At 41.7% G+C, this 12,846-nt stretch overlaps 1 protein-coding gene across 1 annotated transcript in view; it reads left to right on the plus strand.

The window, feature by feature from the left end:
• The window catches only part of LOC144516126 (copine-9-like), a 348,189-nt gene that overhangs the window by 271,269 nt on the left and 64,074 nt on the right, over positions 1–12,846 (plus strand). Inside the window, exons 14-15 of the mRNA XM_078247326.1 lie at positions 2,166–2,212; positions 3,161–3,342. Coding sequence (XP_078103452.1) covers positions 2,166–2,212; positions 3,161–3,342 — 229 coding nt within the window. The remainder of the gene's footprint in view (positions 1–2,165; positions 2,213–3,160; positions 3,343–12,846) is intronic.

Below are 12,846 nucleotides of genomic sequence, written 5' to 3' on the forward strand. Positions count from 1 at the left end.
AAAGGTCAGTTATCAAACTTGCTAATCGATCAGATTAAGCATTATGTCTGTCTGAGTAGCTGTAGTTACCATTGAGGACACTCAGTTTCGGGGTATTTGGGAGTTTTAGGAACCTAAGGGTTGGGCATTCTACAATAACAAAAAAAGAACGAACATTGTGGGTATTTGATAGGATGATTTCAGTATTTTAGACTAAGCAGGTTATATTTCAATGTGTCTACATTTAGGTTAACAAATAAAGTAGTCATTATTCTCCCAGAAATAGAAGTTACATAAAGTCTAACAAATGATTAGAAACCAAATAATTAAATGGTTTTAGAGACTTTAGTTTGTTAGATATTTCTGACAAGAGATGGGGTATTGGGGGATTTGGACTTGTTACACATTATGTTACATTGTTGTTGGAACTGAAGCACTATATTACTCTTAGTACACTCTGGTAATATCAGATTTGATGTCCTCTGTGAGCTAAGTTGCAAGATTGATCTGTAAGTCAATTTTTATACAAACCCTAATTCCAATGAAGTTGGGACGTTTAAAACGTAAATAAAAACCGAATACAATCATTCACTAATTGTGAATTTGTTTTGAACATGTTCCAAAAAAGCTGGGACAGGGGCAACAAAAGACTGGGAAAGTTGAGGAATGTTAAAAAAACACCTGTTTGGAACATTCCACAGGTTAACAGGTTAATTGGTTATGATTAGGTATGAAAGGAGCATCCCCAAAAGGCTCAGTTGTTCACAAGCAGGGATGGGGCGAGGTTCACCACTTTATGAACAACTGTGTGAGCAAGTAGTCCCACACTTTAAGAAAGGAGATTACCACGTGTGCTCAGGATCACTTTGGTAACCATTGTCAGTTAACACAATTCGTCGCTACATCTACAAGTGCAAGTTAAAACTCTATCATGCAAAGCGAAAGCCATTTATCAACAACACCCAGAAACGCCGCCGGCTTCTCTGGGCCCGAGCTCATGTGAGATGGACTGACGCAAAGTGGAAAAGTGTGCTGTGGTTGGACGAGTCCACATTTCAAATCATGGACGTCATGTCCTCCGGGCAAGAGGAAAAGGACCATCCAGATTGTTATCAGCGCAAAGTTCAAAAGCCAGCATCTGTGATGGGATGGGGGTGTGGTAGTGCCCATGGCATGGGTAACTTGCACAGCTGTGAAGGCACCATTAATGCTGAAAGGTACATACAGGTTTTGGAGCAACATATGCTGCCATCCAAACATTTTTCAGGAATGCCCCTGCTTATTTCAGCAAGATAATGCCAAGCCACATTCGACAGCTTGGCTTCGTAGTAAAATAGTGCAGGTACTAGACTGCCTACAGTCCAGATAGTATATATATAGTATAGGTACTAAACTGGCCTGCCTGCAGTCCAGACCTGTCTCCTATTGAAAATGTGTGGTGCATTATGAAGTGCAAAATACGACAACGTAGACCCCAGACTGCTGAGCAACTGAAGTCAGACATCAAGCAAGACTGGGAAAGAATTTCACCTACAAAGCTTCAACAGTAAGTGTCCTCAGTTCCCAAACACTTATTGAGTGTTGTTAAAAGGAAAGGTGATGTAACACAGTGGTAAACATACCCCTGTCCCAGCTTTTTTGGAACGTGTTGCAGGCATCAAATTTAAAATGAGTGAATATTTGCAAAAAAATAAAGTTATCAGTTTGAACATTAAATGTCTTTGTAGTTTATTCAATTGAATATAGGTTGAAAAGGATTTGCAAATCATTGCATTCTGTTTTTATTTACATTTTACACAACGTCCCTACTTCATTGGAATTGGGGTTCATAGTTTAAATCAGTGGCTGCTTGCAGAGCATGAACACAAATCTAAAATAAGTCTACCATTGGTGTTCCAAAGCATGTACAGAATACAGTATGGGATTTGTAATAATACTGCATATGGTATGAATACAACTCTTAGAAAGTCTTAAGCATGAAAAAAGTCAAATGTAAAGACTTTGAATATCAGCGCAAAACAGTGATTATCACTATATTGAATTTGAAAGCAAAGTTACAAACAAATCCCCTGCAATGAGCTGCTGATGAGTTTCTCATTGTGTAACTGTGCTCCTACCTGGAGATACTGGCACTAGTCCTGACCATACTGCTTTGAATGATAATGATGTGCTCAATCTCCCACCAGGACACAACTCAATTTCACTGTGGCCATAGACTTCACAGCATCCAACGGTAGGACCATGTTACATCTCTGTGCATGCAGGAAATGTCCACACATATGTTGTTCAGTTACTTTAGTTATGGACTGTGTTCTCTTATGACATATTTGATAAGATATGCTCTAAGTGGGCGCCTGAGTAGCTCACCTGGTAGAGCGCATGCCCATATGTAGAGATTTAATCCTCAATACAGCGGCTGTGGGTTCTACTCTGACCTCCGTCCCTTTTGCTACATGTCATTCCCCCAATTCTCCCCTTTCATGTCTTCAGCTGTCCTATATAAATAAAGGCCTAAAAAAAAAATGCCCCTCCACCAAAAAAATAAAAAAAACATATGCTCTGAGTTGCATTTTACATAATGAACGTTTTCAAATTATTTGTCATACTGCATCTTGGTGTAGTTTCTTACTACAATTGTTCTCTAACTGGCACACTAGTGCCACGTAACGTAACAGCATTACATAATTTCATTACAGAATTAAGGTAACAGTAATGCGTTATAGTTACTGGGAAAACAAATTGTTGCTGCCTGTGTCTTGGTATAGACGATGCAAAAGAAGACAAAAATACTTTTTCTCCCATGCATTATATTTTCTTGCATGTCCTTTCCACGGCTCTGTAGTATTGTGAATGCAAACCCCAGCATTTACAATACTAAAAATAAAGAAAATTAAGCACACCCTTAAAACTTTTGGCTTTCTGTGTCTGCATGCATATATTTTGCCAGTATCTTTGCGCCATAGATTTAGCTTATTTTATTCATGTGCAATGCAGTAACTTCAGTGAACATGACTTTGATGAATTTACCATGTTCAGATGAAATTTGCATGTCTGGATTCTCTAAAAGGGTTGGTGTAGTTGGTGCATGATTTCTAATCCCTGTGTGTGTGTGTGTGTGTGTGTGTGTGTGTGTGTGTGTGTGTGTGTGTGTGCGTGCGTGTGTGTGTGTGTATGTGTCCAGGTAACCCGTCCCAGCCCACATCACTGCACTACATGAATCCGTACCAGATGAATGCATATGCCATGGCTCTGAAGGCTGTGGGGGAGATTATCCAGGACTACGACAGTGACAAACTCTTCCCAGCATATGGCTTTGGAGCTAAACTTCCCCCAGACGGCAAGATCTCCCATGCCTTCCCACTGGTAAGACACTGATCTAAAACAGAGAGAGAGACAAAGAGACTTTTGTTGTCTCTGTTTATGATACCAAATAAATAGGTACTTCTGGTTTTTGGACTGAATACTATACTAACAGTCACGTCAGTTGATCTGTTTTCACAGGTTTTGCACATTTTTCAACAGCAGTGAAACAAGTAAAATAAACTACTAATATGTCTCTATTAGTATGTCAGCTGGTTTTTAAGTGGTTTAAAAACAAGAGTTGCTAAAAATCTACATTTGAGAAAAATATTTTGTAGCCGAATACATTTTTCTACCCTTTTATAATTCACCTCTATTTGTTTGATTTTCGCCTATTTGCTATACCCAATTGGAAAACCATGGGCGACCCGTTGGATATTAACAAGTTAAAGGATATTCCACCTTTCAACCTTTGTTTCATTAGAATACATTTGTAATTCCAAATGTTTGACTCCATTCTTTACATGGATTGTAAAGAAAGGAGTCCATATGTCCATATGTGATATGAGTTTGTGGTTAATTATAATTTCTTCTCAGCATTAAAGAGCTGCCTGTTTGCTCTTAACGTTTTGCTGGTAACACTCGGTACTTCTTGCTTCTTCACAGAATACTTTGTTTGTACACCTTCTGGCGTTTCAAGCTGTCGAGGCTGCACCACAGTGTCAAGGCTTTATGCCCCGCCCCCCCGAGCACTGCTGCACAGTAATTGTCTGACAGTTCTATGCAAATACTTAATCATACTAATCTGTGATTAGATGGCAGGTTATGTGTTGAACTGAGAGACTCACTGGACATGGGAGAGATGGAGAGACTGATAGAAATGTTGAGGAGTGAGGAGACTTATTGTCCTTTCCTTAGACAAAATGTGATAATGTAGTCATTTGCACTGTGATTACATTCATCATTTAGTTTACTTACCAAAAATGTAAATGTTCAAATTAATTACAATGTCTCAGCATTTCAGATAGCACTACACCCCTGACAATAGGTCTCCTTCAATACAAAGATGGCTATATTGAGACAAAGTAACTGTAATATGTGATTGTTTTAACGTCCAGTTAAATGTTCCCAGCCACTATTAACACTGAGGAGCTATGCTTTTATGTGTGGGTCCCCATCCTGTTTGTTCACGCATACACACAAGGGTGTAATGTACTGAATTAAATTCAACTCAGGACAACTTGTTAAGTTACTGAAAGAAAAGGTTACATAAACCCACAAGCTGTAGGCATTGGGAGTAGTGTTGTGAAGTGGTGACTGAGGCAGCTGAAAGGAGGGAAACACTGAAAGGAAGAGAAGGGAAGCTCATCTGTGTCATGGTATGGGAGTGATGGAGAAAGAATAGAGAGGAGACAGACAGACAACAACGACAACATTTTGATGATGCACTGCTTAGCTTAGCATTGTCAGCCAATAGGGTGGAAATAGTAGCACATGGCAAAGCTGCAACATTAAAAAAGAACGACTCATCCTTGGATTCCGAATGACTGCCTCCCTGGACAGTTAAAGTGGATGACAGTCAAACATAAAAAAGAGTCCTATGTTTGGTGCTGTTTCAAGTCTGCAGAATCAGATAAGAGCTGGGTTTTTTGTGATCAACTTTTTATTAGCACCTTCAGACAAAGGAATACAAAACAAATTCCACAATGTGTGACAGGTAATATCAGATGGTGCACAGAACAGAGAAACACAAATTGATCCTTGATCCTCTAATTCTTGTGGGGTTGAGGTCATTAAGTCTGATATTTGTGCTGCTGCGCTTTCCCATAGGCTGATAGTTGATGATTTGGCTTTGCTAATCTTTGCTGTAGAGCGCTCAATCATAACTATGTCTAGAAAATACACCAACCACTGTTTTATACAAAGCGAGTGAGGCAGGAGCCAGCGTTGAGCTATCATTTTCTTGGTTGCAGTTGAGCCAGCTAGCCAAATTTTCCTCTGTCTCCCAAGCTGGTGTAATTTAGAGTCGTCATTAAGTAACAAAACAATTGGGTCAGTAGGAACTCGACATCCTATCACATCAGATATTTTTGATGTTGTTTTATTCCAAAACTCATGCACCTGTTCACACTATCAGACCATATGCAGAAAGTTCCAGTACAATAGGGAGTGGGAATGACTTTAGAGACGTATCTCTTCTGAAGGGTCCAATATGTCCTATGACATATGTTGAAGGGGATATATTGGTGATTTGGGTTCTTGGAACAGTGGAAAATGTTGTCCCAAACTGTCTCCCAATTAATTGCGTTCCCCTCAGGGCTCAGCTCTCGCTCCCATTTCTTTATTATTAGGAGTTCTCCTATGGATACTTCAGTTTAGCATAAATCTTGGACAATCCTCTCACAGGAAAATCAACAAACAATTTAATGACTGGGTGCGCCTCAAGACTGTTTCCCCATGGCACTCCATAACATTTTAGGGCTGATCTTAAGCAAAGATAAAAGTAAAAGGATGTCCTGGGAACCTCAAAACTAACTCTCAGGTCTTCAAAATTCAACATACCTTTCTCATTGAATACCTGGTCTAAAGTATAAATACCTCTGTCACTCCACTGCTTACAAGCAAAGGGTTTGTTAACAGACATTAAGTGTGTATTGTGCCATACTGGGGTATTCAAATGCCACTTATTGGTGTAGCGTAGTTGCTCCTCCACCTGTTTAAAGTTGGCCAATGTGTTGGTGATAATAGGGCCATAGGTTAGCATACACTTTTTTGGACACACACCAGCAAAGGCAAGGTCTTGCAGTCTTAGACTTCCAGTGAGGTTTTGCTCTATTTTCTCTCCACTTCTACCGACTCTCCTGTGTTTGTGGTACGTTGCAGGGTAGAGTATTTTAGCCTAGGTTGTTTATTGTTCCAAATATACTGCCGAATTAAAGTACCAAGTTTCTTCCAGAAATGTATTGGTGGGGGTAAGGGGATCATTGTACTTAAGAAATTCACACGGGGAACTATGTTCATTTTAACAATAGCAATCCTGGACCGTAGTGATGCCAGCAGCGCAGACCAATTGGCCAGATCCCTTTGAACATTACTTAATATAGTTTCATAGTTGTCCTGGACAACTCGCTGTAGCGATGCGTGTATGATGATGCCCAAATATGTAATTTTGCTTTGGGTCGGTATTGTAACACTAAGGGCTGATGTCACATTACTGTTGTTCAATAAAAGAAGATTAGATTTATTCCAGTTAATTCTATAGCTGGAGATTGAGACACATTCGTTGAAGATCTTAAGAATTTTTGCAATAGAGTCCTCAAGATCAGAGATGTACAACAAAATATCATCTGCAAATAATATTGAGCTGCTATTGGATTAAATCTGGACATTACAGATTTTATTTTGCCTTATGGCTTAGGCTAACGGTTCAAGAGAGATTGCAAGCAGCATGGGGGAAAGCGGGAATCCCTGTTGCTAGCCCCGCTCGATGGGAAATGGTTGAGAATGCAAGCCATTGGTTGAGACTATGGCCGTGGGATTCACATATAAAGTATGCACCATGTCAATGAATATGGCCCCAAAACCAAGCCTCTCCATTACTTGCCACAAGTAGTTCCATTCTAGGCGGTCAAAAGCCTTTTCCGCGTTCACTGATAAAACTGCCGCTGTTGTTGGAAGGTTTTTGGCTTCTTCTATTACATGAAATAGTCTGATTACATTGTCTGCAGCATGACGCTTTGGTATAAAACCTGATTGGTCGGGGTGGACTAGCTTCTCGATAAAGTGCTCTAGGCGGAGTGCCAAGACTTTGGAATAAAGCTTAATATCAGTCCCGATGAGGCTGATGGGCCTCAAATTTGAGCAATCTGTAAGATCTTTGCCCTTTTTGAGTATAATGGAAATTGGCGCAGTGGTGGTTTGTTGGTGAAAAGTAACCCTCTCTATGGCTGAGGTTAAAGCTTGCAAAATGGTAGGTCCTAATATGTCAAAATATTGTAGAAGAAGTTCTGATGGAATTCCATCCAACCCTGGCGTCTTCCCTTTTTTAACTGTGTTTAATGCTGTTAAAAAAATCTGTGTAGATTTAGAAAAACAAGTCTTAAGAGACTGCTCTAAAGTTTTACAGTGTTTTTCCAACTCCACAATCCTTGCCTCTCTTTTCCTCTTCAAGTTGACCGCAAAGGACGATGTGAAATCTCTAAGAAATCCTTTAGTTGCCTGCCAAATAAATTCAGGGTCAGAAACTGAGTCAGTATTAATTTAGATACACTCAGCCAGTTTGGCTCTAAATTCTGCATCAAAAGCTGTGTTCTGGAGAAGGGAATTATTAAATTGCCACCTCCTAGATCTTTCTCCTAACCTATCACAATGGAATGTGGTTATCAGCGCATTGTGATCAGGCAGAATTGCTGGTTCTATTGCTATTGTGTGGAACATTGCCTTAAGCTCACTGGAGCACAAAATATAATCAATGCAGGAGTGGGGTGAGGTGAAGTGTGGAAAAGAAGGTGTAATCCTTGCTAGTAGGGTTGTGCATCCTCCATATATCAGTAAAATGGTGGGATTCCACAACTGCTCTAAACATGTCTGATGCATGTGTTTTGGCCTTTGTGTGATTGACCCCTGATCTATCCTGATTTAAATCTAGTACTGCATTTCATAATTAGTGAATATTATATTATATAAGAAAGCAAGTCAATGGTTAGGAGCGGGAAAAAACTTTCATCATATGTAGATGGTGCATATCCCGAATCAAAGGCTATTTTCCTACTCCTTATCATGGTACATATATAAGATATCCTGCCTGATAGGTCTTAACTACTTTTGTCTACAGTGAGTGTGCATTTCCCCGACAGCAACACAATGGAGCCCTTGGTTTTGGTGTCGTCACTAGATGAGGCAGCAACCTTTTAGTATTTATTTTGTAGACGATTTACATCTCTTTTACGTAAATGTGACTCTTGTATAAGTGCCACGTCTATGTTCTTCCTTCTTAAATAGTCCAGGAATTTAGCTCGTTTGACTGGCCCGTTTAGCCCCCTGATGTTAACTGAAAGGATTGAAAGTTCAGCCATCTTTAAAATTGACACGCATACATGTCTCGCGTACCCTACTGGAATTCGCTGATAAATTTGTAGCAAAGGGTGATCTGAGCAAAGTGTTGTAAAAACATAAAAAATAAAATAAATCCCCTAACCCTCTGAGACCGCAGACCCCATCCTCTCCTGTCTAAAGTCACAGGTACGTTGAAACAGGCTTGGTGAACTTCTTATGTTAAACATGAACGGTGTTACAGAAACCCTAGAACTAGGTCTCAAACAGCTATCAAATTCTGAAATAAGCTATGTGAAAAACACACCAACCTGGTTGGAGTAACAAACAGTCAGCATTTATCATGTTCTTTCAGTCTGGTTAAATGTTCCTTCAAAGCTTGGCTCCAAAACGTACATACAGTGTCCTCGAGACAAACCCAGCACAGTAGCCCAGACACCGCTAGTCCACAGCTGCTGGGTCCACCAGCCTCGGCCCTGCCGCCGGCTCCAGCACCAGACGCGAAGTCTCCCCGCCGTCCTCTGGCTCCGTCGGCGGCAACAGGCCCCGGTGCGGAGCGGCCCATGATAGATGTCGCGTCATCCTCCACATCCAACTCCCGACAGAGAACGTCCACATCTGTGGATGTAGTGAAGGTGAACTCTCTCCCTCGGTGGGTCACTCTCAGGGTGGCCGGGTAGATAAGTAAGTCTGAGTTGCCCCTGGCATGTAGCTTGTGCTGTTCCTCTTCAAGCTCCCTATGCCGCTGGATCGTGAATGCGCCGCAGTCAGGTTGCATCAGATCACGTACCGCAATTCCCTGCGTCTCAAGCTCTGCCCTGATGTGTTGCAGCGAGGCATTAATTTCCGTTAGCGCTCCCTTTACTGCGTTGTAGACCACTGATTCAAGCACACTTTGTTGCTTTTCCAAGACCTGAGCGATCAAGTCCTCCATGTTCGGATTGCGCTAGTATCAGTTGCTATGTTAGCCACCGCCCTAATAGCCATGTTAGCAGATTTCTGTGTCTGAGTAGGTAGCTTAGATGACAACGAGACCTGTTTTCTCGCGCTTGCAGGCACCTCACTGAGTCACTGTGATAACAGATAAAATGATTTGGCGTAAGTAATAGACCTGGTTTTTCAATGAAATGCGGAAGTGGGTACGGAGCTTTAGCTGCTGCTGGTCACGTGATCTCCTCTATAGATAGGAGCTGTTTGAAGAAGATGGTCAATGCCAAGACCTTTACAAATGGGTGTAAACTTCTCAGTGACATGCCTCAGGTCGTTTATTGGTGGACTGGAGACATTTCTTCTCTGACCTGAATCTGGGTCTTTCTCAGTCTGCCTTCTTGTCTGTTTTTGTGTTCTTCTGTGGCCAAAGTACTGTCCCAATACACAAGTTTGCATTTCGCCAAGAACAGTTAAAATTCCCAGAAATGTTCTTGAGATGCCTATTTTACCGAGGATGCATCTGTTGGTCACTCATATCCCAGAATTAATTTCGGCACTCAAGCAAAGCGAGACAAAGTTATTGTCACGCGTCCCCAACGGTCACCTCCCGGCGTCCTTTCCCCGTTGTCTTCCTAATCACAACCGTCCCATTATTGTCGCGCGTCCCCAGCGGCCGCCTCCCGGCGTGTGAGGCGTCCTTTCCCCGTTGTCTTCCTAATCACAACCGTCCCGTTATTGTCGCGCGTCCCCAGCAGCCGCCTCCCGGTGTGTGAGGTGTCCTTTTCCCATTGTGTTTTTCCTAATCACAACCGTCCCGTTATTGTCGCGCGTCCCCAGCAGCCGCCTCCCAGCGTGTGAGGCATCCTTTCCCCATTGTTTTTTTCCTAAACCCAACCTCTGAATAGATGGTTCCCATTTTGTGTTGGCCACCACCATGCTTATATAGGCCTTAGTGGTCCCCTAATACTGTATCTGAAGTCTCTTTCTCGAAATTCAGCCTTGGTGCAGAATTACAGCCACTAGAGCCAGTCCCACAATGAGCTTTCCGTAGTATGTGCCATTTCTGTGTCTGTAGCTATTGAGGAGAAGAGAGGGGGGGACAAGGTGGAGGGTGGGGGTGTGGCCTTGACCAACTGCCACTTTGCTTGTTTTCAAGCCATGATGTCTCTCTCTCATGTGTGGGCCAAATTCTCTGGGTGGGCAAAGCAGAGAAAGGGGAGGTAATCTTGCTCCTTATGACCTCATAAGGAGCAAGATTCCAGATCAGCCCATCTGAGCTTTCATTTTCTCAAAGGCAGAGCTGGATACCCAGGGCTCGATTTACCCCTATTGCCATTTCTAGCCACTGGGGGACCATAGGCAGGCTGGGGGAATGCATATTAATGTTAAAAAACCTCATAAAGTGAACTTTTCATGCCATGGGACCTTTAATAGATTAAAAATAACGTGACAATTACACGAACTGCCGTGAGACCATGTTGAAAAGTGAAGCTGGTGATGTGCAAAAAGCCTCTTTAATTAGACACATCCCTGATTCAGATGTGGTCAGAATCATGAATAAACCAGCAGCACTTGTATATATTAACTCCTAATAAAGAACATATGCAATTTGACATTGCTCACATCTGCAATAAATGAAGAGTAAATGTACCTTGAAGCGTATTTCCTTCACAAGGACATTAGATCAAATATTTGTCTTTCATAAGGGTTTTAGGGTTTTAAGGATTAATGCTGGGTTTCTACTGCGTAGCTCCTCTGTGCTTAATTAAATCTGTTTTTGATACTTTAAAGAAATCCATATAATTAAGCAAAAAACTCGGTCTCAGGGGAAATAATTAAAGATAAATCTCGGAGAGAGATAACAGAAAGCCTCAGAGTGTAAGACTGCCTTATGATCAGCCGACAACAGCTACTGTATCAGGTCACTGTAAAAGAAAAACATGGACATATGGTAGTAGAGCGGTAGTGGTTTGATCCCTGGCCCTGCAATCCCATGTCGAAGTGTCCTCAGGCAAGGCACTGCCAATGCTTTGTGATTGTGTGTGAATGTATGTGAATTGTATGTTGGATGGCTGCCTCGGCCACCAGTGTGTGAATGTGTGTGTGAATTGTGAATGGTCCTGTACTGTGTAAAAGCACTTTGAGTGGTCGTTAAGACTAGAAAAGCACTATATAAATACAGTCCATCTATACTTTGCTGGCCAAGCATACGGCTGATGCAGAGAACCACAACATACATACATAGCATAGATACATACATACATACATACATACATACATACATACATACATACATAGCCTACATGCCTACATACATACATACATACTTAAATAAAGTACACAGACTGTTGCATCACTCTGCATGGAGATGCTCATGTTACATGCAGAAACCAAAATTGCACACTGCCCATTGTACAACATATCATAATAGTCGTCATATAATGTGCAGTAAGGGTAAGCTGCCTTATCAACATAAAATCCTGGTAAAAGAAAAGTAAAAATGTACATGTGTGTGTTTAAGATAAAAAAAACAGCATTCAGGGGTTAGGCTGGCTTGCCATTCAGGGCTTTGATGGACACGGGGACAAATGAGTTCGTAAAGCGGTTGAGTCTGCACCAGGGTACCTCTGACGTGTCTGCCTGAAGGGAGAAGCTGGTACTCACTGTGGAGGACATGAGTGAGGTTTGAAATTAGGCCCAGAAGATATTTTTTTCTTTCTTTTTTTTTTCTTTTTTGGGCATTTCTGCCTTTATGGACCTTGGATAGTAGGAAAAGCACAGCTGCAATTGATAACCTTAACGATGGCTCAATTCCATCAACTGTCCCAGTAAGCTATTTCAGTGAGTCAGCATGCACAATACCAGGGCCTCTCTGGAATGCAGCCATCATTATGGCCATCAAATGGTTTTGACTACACCTGTGCTTTTCCTACTATGACAACATGTCTGCCATGAAAAAAGTCTATTAGACAGGAAAGCTGAGATATGAAAGGGGAAAGAGAGGGGGGAAGACATGCAGGAAAACCGTCACAGGTTGGACCCGAACCCCAGACCTTTTGCGTCAAGGAACAAACCTCCGCATATGTGCGCCCGCTTCACCAACCGAGCCAACCGGCCACGCCCAAAAGATCATTTTGAGGTTATTCTGGAGAATATTCTAGAAAACACTGATCATTGATTTGGATTGTTGCAATAATAATAAACATTTGCATAAAGTAAGCACATTTGTCCGCTCCCATGTTGATAAGGGCAATAAATACTTGAAACATATCACTATTAAAGTACATATAGAATAGATAAAAAATGTGTGACATAATCGTGACAAAAAAGATGTGTAAAGTGGCCATTTAATGAGGTACACCTGTACAGCTGCTCATTATCTAGTTGTGTCATCATGTGGCTGCAGCTCAGTGCATAAATGCATGGAAACGAGGCAACGTTCTAACCTGGCTCCGCCCTCCTACGTACTTCCGCTCAATTTTCATTTTCCTTCAGTACACCGTCTGGGTTTGTGGTATATTAGCGGGTTTTCTCCGGTCAAATCTTTACCGGTCCAATCAGTGAACAGATGGAGTGGCTGAGAAT

The sequence above is a fragment of the Sander vitreus genome, chromosome 4 (genome assembly GCF_031162955.1).
Source record: "Sander vitreus isolate 19-12246 chromosome 4, sanVit1, whole genome shotgun sequence".
NCBI lineage: Eukaryota > Metazoa > Chordata > Actinopteri > Perciformes > Percidae > Sander > Sander vitreus.